Raw genomic sequence first — 11,656 nt, 5'->3', positions numbered from 1 at the left:
ACCCTGGGCTCCAGACAAGCTAACTTCGGAGATAATTGAGTGCCGGTTAAGTGGTGCTTTAGCAACTATTTCTTTCTCTAACCATTTAGAAATCCCCCAAAGATGTAATTTCAAATTGGGCAGCGCACAGGAGGAAAGTCATTTTGTTTAAACCCCCTCAAGAACAAAGTGTCACTTAAAAGCAACTTTTAAACAACAGTGAACTGTGTGACCTTTAAAAATAAGGAAAGCCTTAAGATATAAAAGCACCAACAGAAAATCCAGAAAATGCACTCATTTCCTGAGTAAAGTGGGCAGACGAAGGACATGAACACTGACTAAATTATGCTTTACTTGGCAGTTGGTGTTCATTGTTCAACACAGACCATGTCTGACTCTATCACATTATCCCTCAAGAGGAAATAAAAACAACCGCATGAAAAGTATCAGCCTAGGAAAAGCCAGTCATGGATCACCCACATGCAGGATGACTCCTTTCTCCAGGAGGCTCTGCTTCTTGGCCGTCATCACAAAGTAGTGTGTGTCGTCCTTGTAGTAGACGATGTTTTCCAGGTCGACCCCTTGAGGAGGAACGAAAGAGAGAGAGAGTTAAGCATTGTTACCATCATGCTCAAAAACCAATTCACCCTTTGTTCCCATTGGCTCTCGCAGACTGCTGTGTGACTGCCAACTGTAAATGCCATCATTAGTTGACAACGGCGGCAATTACATGGACTAGAGCTCACACAACAAAGGCCTGGGGACACATGCAACGTCAGCAGTGAACTCCAATGGGAGAGCTGCCATCCAACTATTTAATTGGAGGGTTAATGCCGATTTTTCCTACTTCTTCTACAGCTAAAGTCGTCCATGTAACTGGTGGGAATATGTTGACAAAAGGGATCTGAGTTATGGGTGTTTCTGGAGCTGAGCTGGGCGGACCTGTGGCTTCTCGGAGGTCCTGGAAGAACTTTTGGTTGAAGATGAACGCCACGCCGCTGATCTCCTCCACGCTGGCCTCTGCCGTCGTGTGCCTGTTGATGAAGTTCGCCGTGATGGCGATGGCCAGCTTTCCCCGAAACTCCTTGCGTGCGAATCCTAGGAGGGGAAAGGAGGCGGAAGGAAGGAGGTTACGATTAATAAACAGCAGCAGGGGTGTAAGAAGAAGAGGTTATATTATTAAAATTGTAAACCTAAGACAAGTTTCCTTTTACAAGTTTACTGAATTGAGAATGAACCCCATCGTGACCCCCAATAATTTGAATGGCATCTAGAACCATGAGATACCAAAAAGCTCACACCCCTAGAAAGAAGTTCAAGGAATTGTTTTTCGAAGAACAGGAAAGGGGGAGCGAGAACAATACGACGATGCCAAGCAGACACGCACACACACGCACACCGACTTGCCTGCCAGGGTGTTTCTCCTTCCATCGGCCCCGATGATGACATCAAACTCCAGCTCGTTGACGGGGTGTGTCCTGGGGTTAATCTCAGCCCGCCAGCCTATCTCTGAGATCACAGCAGGCCATGTGTCATCAGTCAGAAATGAGTCAACCATGTGTTAAGTGTTAAACACAGGTTTTTCTTGACATCAATTTATGTCAACGCATGCTGAAGCAATGTGTACTGGAGACTTTCTTCAGATGGTGATACGCCAACCAACTACTTCTTGACTAATCGTCAGAGCCTTTAAGTTCTTCCTCCCTTGTTTTGGTGTTGTGTGGTTTTATTACCCTCGGGATTAGGGGTTGTCATTAAACGCTGGTTTGTAAATCCCTTTAAGAAAGGAACTGCGATTAAGAAGAGTCACCCAGCTAAAAGGGCATGTCGTCATCTGGAAGCGTGGCTTACTTTCGCTCTCCTGGTCCTCGGGGGGCTCGATCAGCCCCTTGAACTCCACGTTGACGTGGATCTCGATGCCCACCAGCAGAGCCACCTTGAGCAGCATGAGTTGGAGTTGACGGATACCTGCAGCGCAACGAGAGGAGGCCCGAACACGGGACTGATGTCAGTAACACAACGACCGTGAAACAACATTATCCACCCAATCATCATAATCCCCCTACAAACAGAATGCAGCTGTCTTTGGTTTTCGTCTTCAAGCAAACGGGATATTGCATTACTATGTTATCCAAATATTTGTAGCAGACGCACAAATTGTATGTAGTCTAGTGGTTAGGGTTCTCAGAGGAATGGTGGTGTGTTTGAATACACCAATGTCCACAGTCTGCCAGTAATGCAATGACGTCTCTGTAAATTCATTTGAATTATAATATGATAACATTAGTTCAAAAGCAAAACATATGTGATGACGTGTTAAAGGTTGGGTATGGAATTCTCTTTTTTGGCCATTTTTGCAAAATTACTTGAAATCCTTATCATAACCCACTTACAGCCACCGAGTTAGAAGTACTGACATGAAAATTAAAGAAGTCAATCATCTGTGGAACGGGCAGGGCTCGAAAAACTCCAGCCAAGGATTTCCAGACCCACCGAGTGGCATTGGACAGTAAGTACGTCAATCAAACGGTCGTACTGCACTCCCCCTCCCCCGCTTCCCACGCGACCCCTTCGTGCAAGTACTCAAAGCTCGTGACCCAGAGCAAGCTTCTGTTGTTATCCTGCGGTAGCTACTGGAGCTAGCTAACTAGCTAATGGCTCGCTCTTGCTCGTGCATTAATTGCGCGACCATGTACTTGGAATGGGTGGAGTCAGAGTCAGCGTTGAAGGAGAAGGGGTAGGACCATTTGAGTTGTGTATTTTCAAAATCTGCTGTAGTTTCGCAAATCCCATACCCCACCTTTAAGGAAAGGGTGGCTTGAGACACACTTATGGGGCCGTGGGGGTAAAAGAGACCAAAAGATTGGGAAACCACCAGGTGTGATCCAGATGCATGACGGTTAGACAAGCAACGTTGCTACGGTCCACTGGGGAAGCTGGTAGACTGACCTATCCAACATACTCCTAGGTAGACACACCCACTTGCGATATCAGAAAAGGCTGATTTTCAAAACGGCTTGTAACGGCCAATCCTACTCACACCTGGTGGCATAATATGTCCCCTTTAAACACTAAATGACTAATGACTAATGACTATTTATCCAGCGCAGAAAGCGACGTCCACTCACTGATATGATCGATAGCGCCGGCGCAGAACTTCCCGTAGAACTTCTTGGCCCCCAGGCCCCGGAGGTCCTGGATGGTGAAGGGCCAGAGGTGGAGCACGTTGTTCCTGGAGAAGGCGTCTCTCTTCTCCAGCAGCACTACCTTGGCCCCCAGGAAGCCCAGCTCTATGGCCGTACGCAGGCCGCATGGCCCCGCACCGATGATCAGACACTAGGGGACATGGGGATGAAGATGATGAGGATGATGAGGATGAAACGTATTCAAACGTTTTTTAGGTGACATGAGACGAGTTGTGTTCGTTGTCTTCTCGGTCACCAGTCGTATTCAGAGTCACAGAACATGACTAATTCAGTATTTACAGTCGTTTGTTTTGCTTTGTTCAAAACCCCACCCAAAAAGACCAAAGAAAACCAAAAGGAAAATAACTAAGGACGATCCATACACGAAAAATAGTTTGTGACTCTAAACAAAACACGGTGAACTTTATACGGCGACTTTGAAAAGGGGGCTTGTCAAAAAGACGATTGTAAATCCCCTTCCTAACCATATGGGACGGGAGGCCTACCTTAGAGTTGGCGCACGCTCGGCCCTTCTTGTACTCCTTCTGGGCGGCCCTCTTGTCCAGCTTGGCCCAGAGCGCCTTGGCCTTCCAGTAGTTGAGCTTGGACTTGAGCTTGTGGTAGAAGACCCGGGAGTCTGTGGGCTGGAGCTCCAGGTGGTCACACAGCTCCTGGAAGGCCTTCAGCGTGCCCTTGAATGTGCTGGCCTGGACGAAGTTGTCAAACAACGTGTGCGAGCGGATCACCTTGACCCCGCCCCCCGCCGCCGCCGCACCCACGTCCCCCATGGTCCAGACTCACACCCGCAGGGCGGTGAGGGCCCCGAAACCCCCCCCCTGGCAGGGGTCTCTGGATCCAGCACCGGCCCTCACACCGGCCCTGACGCCGCCTCTCCGACGATGGGGGAGGGTCGTCTAACTGCCAGCCTCAAGCCGCTTCCACCTGGAGGAGGAGAGAGAGAGAGGAAGGTTAAGACACGTTGCGTAACTGGAAGGTGAATCAGTTCTGGAGAGTGATTTAATTATTTTCGATGAGAGCAAATAATAGAACAGTATCTGAAGGCAGATCTGTAAGTCAAGTTTACCTCCAAATGTGTCAATGTTTGTTTCGAGGCCTACTAGCAGTAGTTACATGATCAAACATGTTAGCCGGAGCCACAAAGGAAACACAAAACCGGTAAACCACTTAAACAGTGTAACCAATAAAGAGCTTCCGTATTGCTGTGTGGTGGAATACAAAACATTTCTCTTCAAAAAGGTTGATTTGATCCTACAGAAGAACACAACTTTAACCTGAATAATTACCACCAGATTATTGTGGTCTCCACAACCCCAGCAAAATGAGGTAAACCAGGAGGCAGGTATTTCATGATAAAAGATAGGTCATTCAAGGTTTGTTATCTTGTAGGGCTCATTACAGAGATTCCTTGGAGTTGATGTAACCTTTGCAACTCCTTATCTGTCTAGGAATGGCGCTGCTGGTCTCAGGAAGCGACAGGACTACACCGGGCTCAACAGGAAGCACCAGTATGTACCCGAATGAATCCCAGTGGCACGCAATTACTCTGGACTCCAGGGTCATTTTATCTAAAACTGTTGTGGGTCAAAAGATTAGAATGGAGGCAAAGTTAAAACCATTGCAGAAGATACATGGTGGAGAAATCTTCTAATGAACTATTATCCATCTAAATTAAAACTATTTTGTTTGTATTTTGTCAAGTTAAAACCATTGCAGAAGATGTTTGTATTTTGTCAAGTTAAAACCATTGCAGAAGATACATGGTGGAGATATCTTCAAATTAACCATTATCCATCTAATTTAAAACTATTTTGTATGTGTTCCCTGTGTTGTCATTGGCAGCATTGCAGAATAGATGGGTAGAATTGTGGTTGAAGCTTCAACTCACGAAGAGGCAAAATGATAAAAACAGAAAAAAAAGCCTGGGTGTTTTTTTCTCGAAACGTGGACTACAGTTTTTATGAAAATAAATGCGGCCCACAAGAAACTAGCATTATAAAATTTGTACCGAAATAAGTCAGATTTCATCCAAGTGGTTCAAATGTTGACTGCTCCAATAGGTCCAGCTCCACAACTGTCTCTCCTCTGACTGGGAAGTATATTGCTTTGCTAGTGGCCAGTGGCTATCAAAGGACAACCTCCAGCAAAGGCACTGGAAAATGCTCCATGTACTTTTCTTACACAAGTCTTCCTGTGCTAAAATGACCCCAATGAAATAAAGATAGACACCCTTCTACTTTTACCTGACTGAAAACACTTGTCAAGCTGCTTACCCTGCAAGGGTTGGCAGCAGAAACGATTCTTAACTGGAAAGGGCAGCAATCCAGTACAGTATAATAGATAGTTGAGGACAACTAGAAGGTTGCAAACTTGCAACATAAATCATCGCATGACATCATGCAACCTTGTGCCACCAATTACTCAATGAATACAAATTAACTTTAACGTTGTTCTCGTCTTCTTGTAATGCTTCTCAATGTTATTTAGTTTGTGTCACAGCCTTAAGGGAACACGTAAAACGAATAGGTTCAGAACATGCAAGTACAGTGTGTGGTGCGTGGATGTTCCTGTAGGCTATGGTGAAAACTAGCTCAGGTCATGGAAACTCAAAGTCCCAGTTGCAGTATGATGAGAGAGATGCAGGTACAGGGGTCAGCTGCATCTCTCTTTCACATCCTGCCTTCCCCACTGCTGTGGAAATACCAGGCTAAGGGTTTGGCTTCACCTCAGTCAATGAGGCCCGATGAGAAAAATGTACTGGAAGAGCAGAGCGTGATCTAGCCCAGCCAAAAACTTGTTCAATAACAATAAAAAAGAAAGGTTTCAGATCTCTTCCTTTTTTTATCTTACACAATTCAAACATCTCACAACATAATCTTCATTCTGTAGAATTATGATCAAGGATGTTTACATGAAGTCTGATAATACAATTAGAATTAACTTCATATTAGTTAAGGTCGGCTAACAAAAGCAATTGAGTAAACAATCGAAAAGTAAGGATGTGCTTGTTCACAGAATTCTAAAACAGAAAAAAAAAATATGTATAAATAATCCTGAATATAGCCGAATGCTAATCCCTTTAATACGATTTCATCAAACGAGTTTGAGTAAAGCTTTGCATTTCAACTAAATGCCATCTGAAAAGGCTATAGGATTTTCCCCACAAAAAATTTGTGTGTTTACATTCAGTCACATAAATCCCCCTATCTATTCTGCGCATGGTATAGGCATGGGATGTTTTGGATTAAACGATTGCCATTCATCTTAAAAAAACAAAACACTGACAAATGTTTTTAGGTTTATCAAGCCAGGAACTGGTGGATAAAGGTTGCTTTGTGTTATAGAAATGGAGATACGATTACAACAAATCAAATAGCAATGCATTACATATTCATGGCGTGCTGAAATTGTGTGTTGATTCTGGCAAATATTCTATTTTGCAAATATTCTATTTGCCAGATCAACAAGTGATGCTAAACAAAACACTCATAATAATGTAGGAGGTTATGAGTCAACAATTTCTCAAAAGACAGTGCAAAGTAGCATTTCATACCTGGTTTACTACGTGAATAGGACCCTAATATTAACATCATGGTCCTTGTGCCCAATAAGGCGATATCCGGATTCTTATTGAGAAATCATCATCATTTAGGGCCACGACAGAAGGCTCTGGATGTAATAATTAAAAAATGTCACTCATTCTCGCAACTTCACCGGAGTCTCATTTCCTTGGTCGAGAACAGAAAGGACGAAACTGAAGCCTGAGAAATGTGCTCAATTGTTTCGTTTCAACTCGCACAATATCAAGCCCTTGTTTTTTTTATTACAAATTGTTATATGTTTAAAGATCACTACCAACTACCAGTCTGTGGTCAAGACAGACATTACTTAATAAGGTAGGTTACTTAGAAGCCTTGAACTTCTCGTGTTATGTAATCTCCGAAAAGGTTCAACTGTAGATCTGCCACATGCTTTGATTAACTGCAGCAGCCCTAGTCTGCCTTACAGTCCTGCCAATTTGTTTTGATTCAACAGTATGGAAGTCTCAGACTGAATCCGAGAACCAGTGAATTAGGGAATTTCAGTGGCTCATGACGACCCATTGTAATTGATCCATTGAAAGCTTTTACACATAAACATTGTAAAACACGGTTGATTCAAATCTAGGCTACCTCAATTTGTAGGGTTACATGCTCGTGAAATATTATTTTCACAAAAAGACATTCAAACTTCTGCATCGAAACACATGTTGTTTCGATGTCTGTTGTTATGCTCTTTTCAGTGAGTATTTACATTACATTGTTAAATTCTCTTTGAAGGACATCTGATAAGGCGGTAACAAAATATTGTTTGATCAATGAATGATAATTTAATACATTTTTAGCACTGCCAATGTTTTCCTAAGAAGGGAAAGGCAATCTTTACCTTTCGCTCAATCATTTTCAAACAACAGATTGGCAGAAAGTGAGATATAAATTGTTTCACATCATTATGGAAAGATTCTTCTGTCCAAAGTACAGAAAGAGTTCCAGTTATCATGGCACTGATTTGGCTACAACATGGGATTTTGTGATTTGCCTATGTCTCAATCATTTGCGTTGCTATCACACGAGAACCCTCAGCTGCATTGTGTCTGCGGTGCCAATACATATTTTCTCAGGCTAGGCTACTCACAGCCGAGCTAACCACTGCAGAGACTGTGAGTGCAATCAATGATCAACGCCTACACAGAGCCAGCACAGTATCGTACGAGAATAAGTAAATGAAACAAGGAAGTAGGAACGAGTAGAACATAGCCTGACCAGGTGGCATATTAGCCCCGTATTGATATGCAAAAATATATACCCATCTGGTTTTATGTTACCCTTCTGTAGCAGAATAAAATAACGAACAGCACGACCTCCCAACATTGACTTCAGCTGATGACTGATTCACATTTTTTCCAACACATAGCAATCATGTTAGAGCATATCCTTTTACTTTGGTACACTTAGTGATACATGATGGACAGAATAGCAAACAGCCAGGCCAAAATGTACAACTTATCTCAATGCATACAATGGGAAAAACACACAATACATTCCAAGCCTTTGGCAACTACATCTTTTTCTTGGCAGCGATGGAAAACTCCAGTCAGACAATGTTTCAGCGGTCCTTGTCTACCTAGCTAGGCTATAATAATGACAAAAACACATTTTAGGGGCTTTCGCCAACAGCGACTTCAGATTTGGATTGTAATCAACGGGAAATCTAAAAACAGCTCAGCGGTGTGCAGACAATCAGAACCGAAATATTCTCAGAGCATTTCCAGTCACATAACTGAGGGATGGCTGTAGCAATAATAACAAATTAAACCCAAACTACAGATGTTTAATCTTGGAAAATGTAGTTGTATAATTGTATAATGGCCCCAATAATCCAAAAATGTTTGTGTAATACTGCTGCACTTTAGAAGAGTTTTGCAGTGCCGACATTGAAAATATCACAAATGAGTCTATAAACTTTCACTAATCCTTGGTTGCGTGGGTGGGACGGGAGCAGCTCAGCTGGTAAACAAGTGGTGGACACTCAGACACAGCAAGGTCTGGAAACATCAAGAATAAAAGGCCTTTCAGAAAGGAAGCGTTGTGGGTCGAGCTCGTCGCTTGGTACAGAGCATAGACACTTAAACTGTGGCCTGGGCATGGCGTCATAGAGGGTGCACATGGCGCCTAGTTGCTGGTGGCCATGCCACAGAGGGAGGCTTTAGAGTGAAGCACGACGCGCAGCTCCCTCCAGTCTGTAAGTACACTGAAGCCCGAATCACACTTCTAAGTCAAGCATGAATGCCAATAACTGCTACTCAGAGAGTGTACACACACACCCCCATAACTGTCAATGACTTCCAGAGCTTAGCAACGTTCTGCCCTTCGTGGCAAGACGCGGCTGATTGGTCGAATTACGTGTAGTATTTTGTTTTCTTTTCAACAGCCAGACACTGTATTTTTAATTTATTACCATAGTAGACAAACTGCTTCTCAGCTGTATGTCATATCATGTAATTTGAATGATTTTGGAATATCTTTATCACATGGATATATTGCTATTTCAACATGAACATTTTGTAAATTTTTCAATGGAGCAGACTGTGTTTCATTTCTGTTTCCGGATTTACTAATTTGTTGATTTGTGGTTTGAAACGTTGCACAGCCTCCTTGTGTACAAACTTTAATATGATTTGGAAATTATAAGGCCGGAAGCTCTGCAAAGACCCACGTTGTGTCTCTGAGTCCGATCTCAGTTTTGCACTTTCTCGGGACCTGAAGAAAGACCCACAAAGTCTGACCTGTGACATCAGACTGGCTGCAGTGAAACAGCTCCAGCTACCCAACACCATGTGTTCACCCTGCGTCAAACTAGACAGTAACCACTTTCTCACAAAACAAGCCATTTTGGGAGGGATGGGAATCACTAGTCTTATGTTCAATAATGTATTCATTCACTTTATAGTCAACCTGAGAGGGATCTTATTTCAGCATATTAATGAGGCTTTTATCTTTCTTTGAAACAAGCCAACGAGGAAGCTACTGGTGGAAACTGGCAAAAGGCATGGCACTATACCCACTGAGCTCCACTGTTTTCAAAGGGCTGACAGCCTATTAGCAGGCTAGTTCTTTGGGAATAAAGTATTCCCCGTCTGAGAGAAATGGCCCTAAGGTGTTGTAAACTAATACCAGGAGAGATGTAAAATATTTCCTATCAGCGGGGTAAAAACGTTTCTGAAAGTGAAGTGACTTCAGACAGGTTGGTCTCACCACAATCCCGTGATGATGCCAATGTTGATGACATGTTTGTCATTTATAAAAGTAAGGGGAAAATCAATAGCAATAGATTAATGCAGTTTAGGATAGATTCAAATCAAGCAATAGAAAGGCCAAATAAGACAACCTGAATTGTAGCAATATATCAATAGAAAAATACTAATTATGCATCAGGATTGATTAACCGATAATTTTAACAAAGTAAGGTACCTGGCCTGTTAATGCGGCCCTAATCTTTTAATACAATAAGTATTTAATGTGCCATGGTGTTGGATTTGGATAACGTTTTAAAATGCCAAAAGTTAATCGTATAGATTATGTGCTACTACTACTACTACTACTACTAAAAATATGTATAGATAATAAACAAAAACAAATATTGCTTTTGCAGTTAATGCTCCATGGAGAGCATGGCAGAGCGCAGCATGAGGCCGGGTTACTCACAATCTACTGTTCAAAGGTCAGCTGACTGGCTCAATGTAAACAGTCCAATTTGACTGGACTGAGGTATGCAGTTGTCACAGTGACCCACACCATGAGGTAGAATTAACAGAGCAGCCGTATTACTGTAAGACCTTGGTTGGTACACATGCAATGGGTTGGCAGAAGTAAGGACAACTTCAACCATGTAGTGAACCAGTCATTTCCATTTATAAGGCTAGTCTCATAAACCCGGTGTGGTCAATACAAAGAATAGTTGTTGTTTTTTTTACAAAGATACTTGAGTATAATTTAGCTTAATATCTTTGAAAAAAAACAATTTAAAAGGGTGCACATTGTATTTTCCTTTGAGGCAAATGATGTTGCACATCCTAACCCTGCGTTCACACCAAAAGATGCTACATCAAGAGGCTACATTTCTAGCCGTCATCTGGACATACCAAAGCGAGTCGGTTGGCTCAATAAGGTGAATTCCTTGCGGTACTCGACTGTTTCAAAGTATAAACTTTGAACGCTTAACTGCTCACCATAAGAATCAAATTACAGACATGTATCCTTTTTAGGCCACAGAGCACATTGGACCTGGTCTACTAAAATTATACTTGTCACCTTCATTGTTGTCACTTCTGATGAGTCATGAATGGGTTAGGCTTAGGGATAGTTGGAAAAGGAGTGATATAACATTCAACCGCAGGGGCTGATTTCAAATAGCTTTCTTTCTTTCCTACCACCTTACCTCCTTCCTTTCACTTATGTGACCAAACATTGGAAAATCAACTTGTCATTGATCATGGAATCAATATAAGACAATATACACCCATCAACTAGGGATTTATTGGCCTATATAAATATTAAGGATGTATGCCAGCATCATAATATTTAGGATGTGAGTGTGGTACAATATAACTGGCATTGATTCAATGTGTTCATGATAAAGCATAGACTGATGAAGCACATACTTGCATACATATTTTCAGGGGAATAAGCTATTACATTTGGCATATAAGCCCTGTCATAGCCACAATTAAAATGATTAAAATAAAAACATGTATAATCTGGTTCTATCAATTCACCTTAGTGAATGTGAAGAACTTTGAGCGGATGCCAGGAAAACCTGTCTTAGAACTAGTATGATATAAAACCTGTATGTGATTTCTGTGGGTAACTAACGGTTTGTATAAGTTAGGAAATTCTCCCTCTTCCTCTTCAATCCAATCTTCGAAAGCCAAGGAC

The 11,656-nt window shown here is 42.4% G+C and overlaps 1 protein-coding gene across 3 annotated transcripts in view; it reads right to left on the bottom strand.

Annotated features, from left to right (window-relative positions):
* mical3a (microtubule associated monooxygenase, calponin and LIM domain containing 3a) overlaps positions 1-11,656 on the bottom strand; it is a 55,079-nt gene that overhangs the window by 41,762 nt on the left and 1,661 nt on the right. For all 3 annotated transcript variants that reach the window (XM_060060798.1, XM_060060800.1, XM_060060799.1), the window contains exons 2-7: positions 3,671-4,106; positions 3,108-3,315; positions 1,831-1,947; positions 1,387-1,488; positions 922-1,077; positions 460-560 (exon numbers count right to left, since the gene is read on the bottom strand). In XM_060060798.1, the coding sequence (XP_059916781.1) occupies positions 460-560; positions 922-1,077; positions 1,387-1,488; positions 1,831-1,947; positions 3,108-3,315; positions 3,671-3,952 (966 nt within the window). In that variant the 5' untranslated portion in view covers positions 3,953-4,106. The remainder of the gene's footprint in view (positions 1-459; positions 561-921; positions 1,078-1,386; positions 1,489-1,830; positions 1,948-3,107; positions 3,316-3,670; positions 4,107-11,656) is intronic.

This window comes from Gadus macrocephalus, chromosome 9, assembly GCF_031168955.1.
Source record: "Gadus macrocephalus chromosome 9, ASM3116895v1".
NCBI lineage: Eukaryota > Metazoa > Chordata > Actinopteri > Gadiformes > Gadidae > Gadus > Gadus macrocephalus.
The sequence above is the reverse complement of the archived record's forward strand: the minus strand, read 5'-3'. Positions and strand labels throughout refer to the sequence as shown.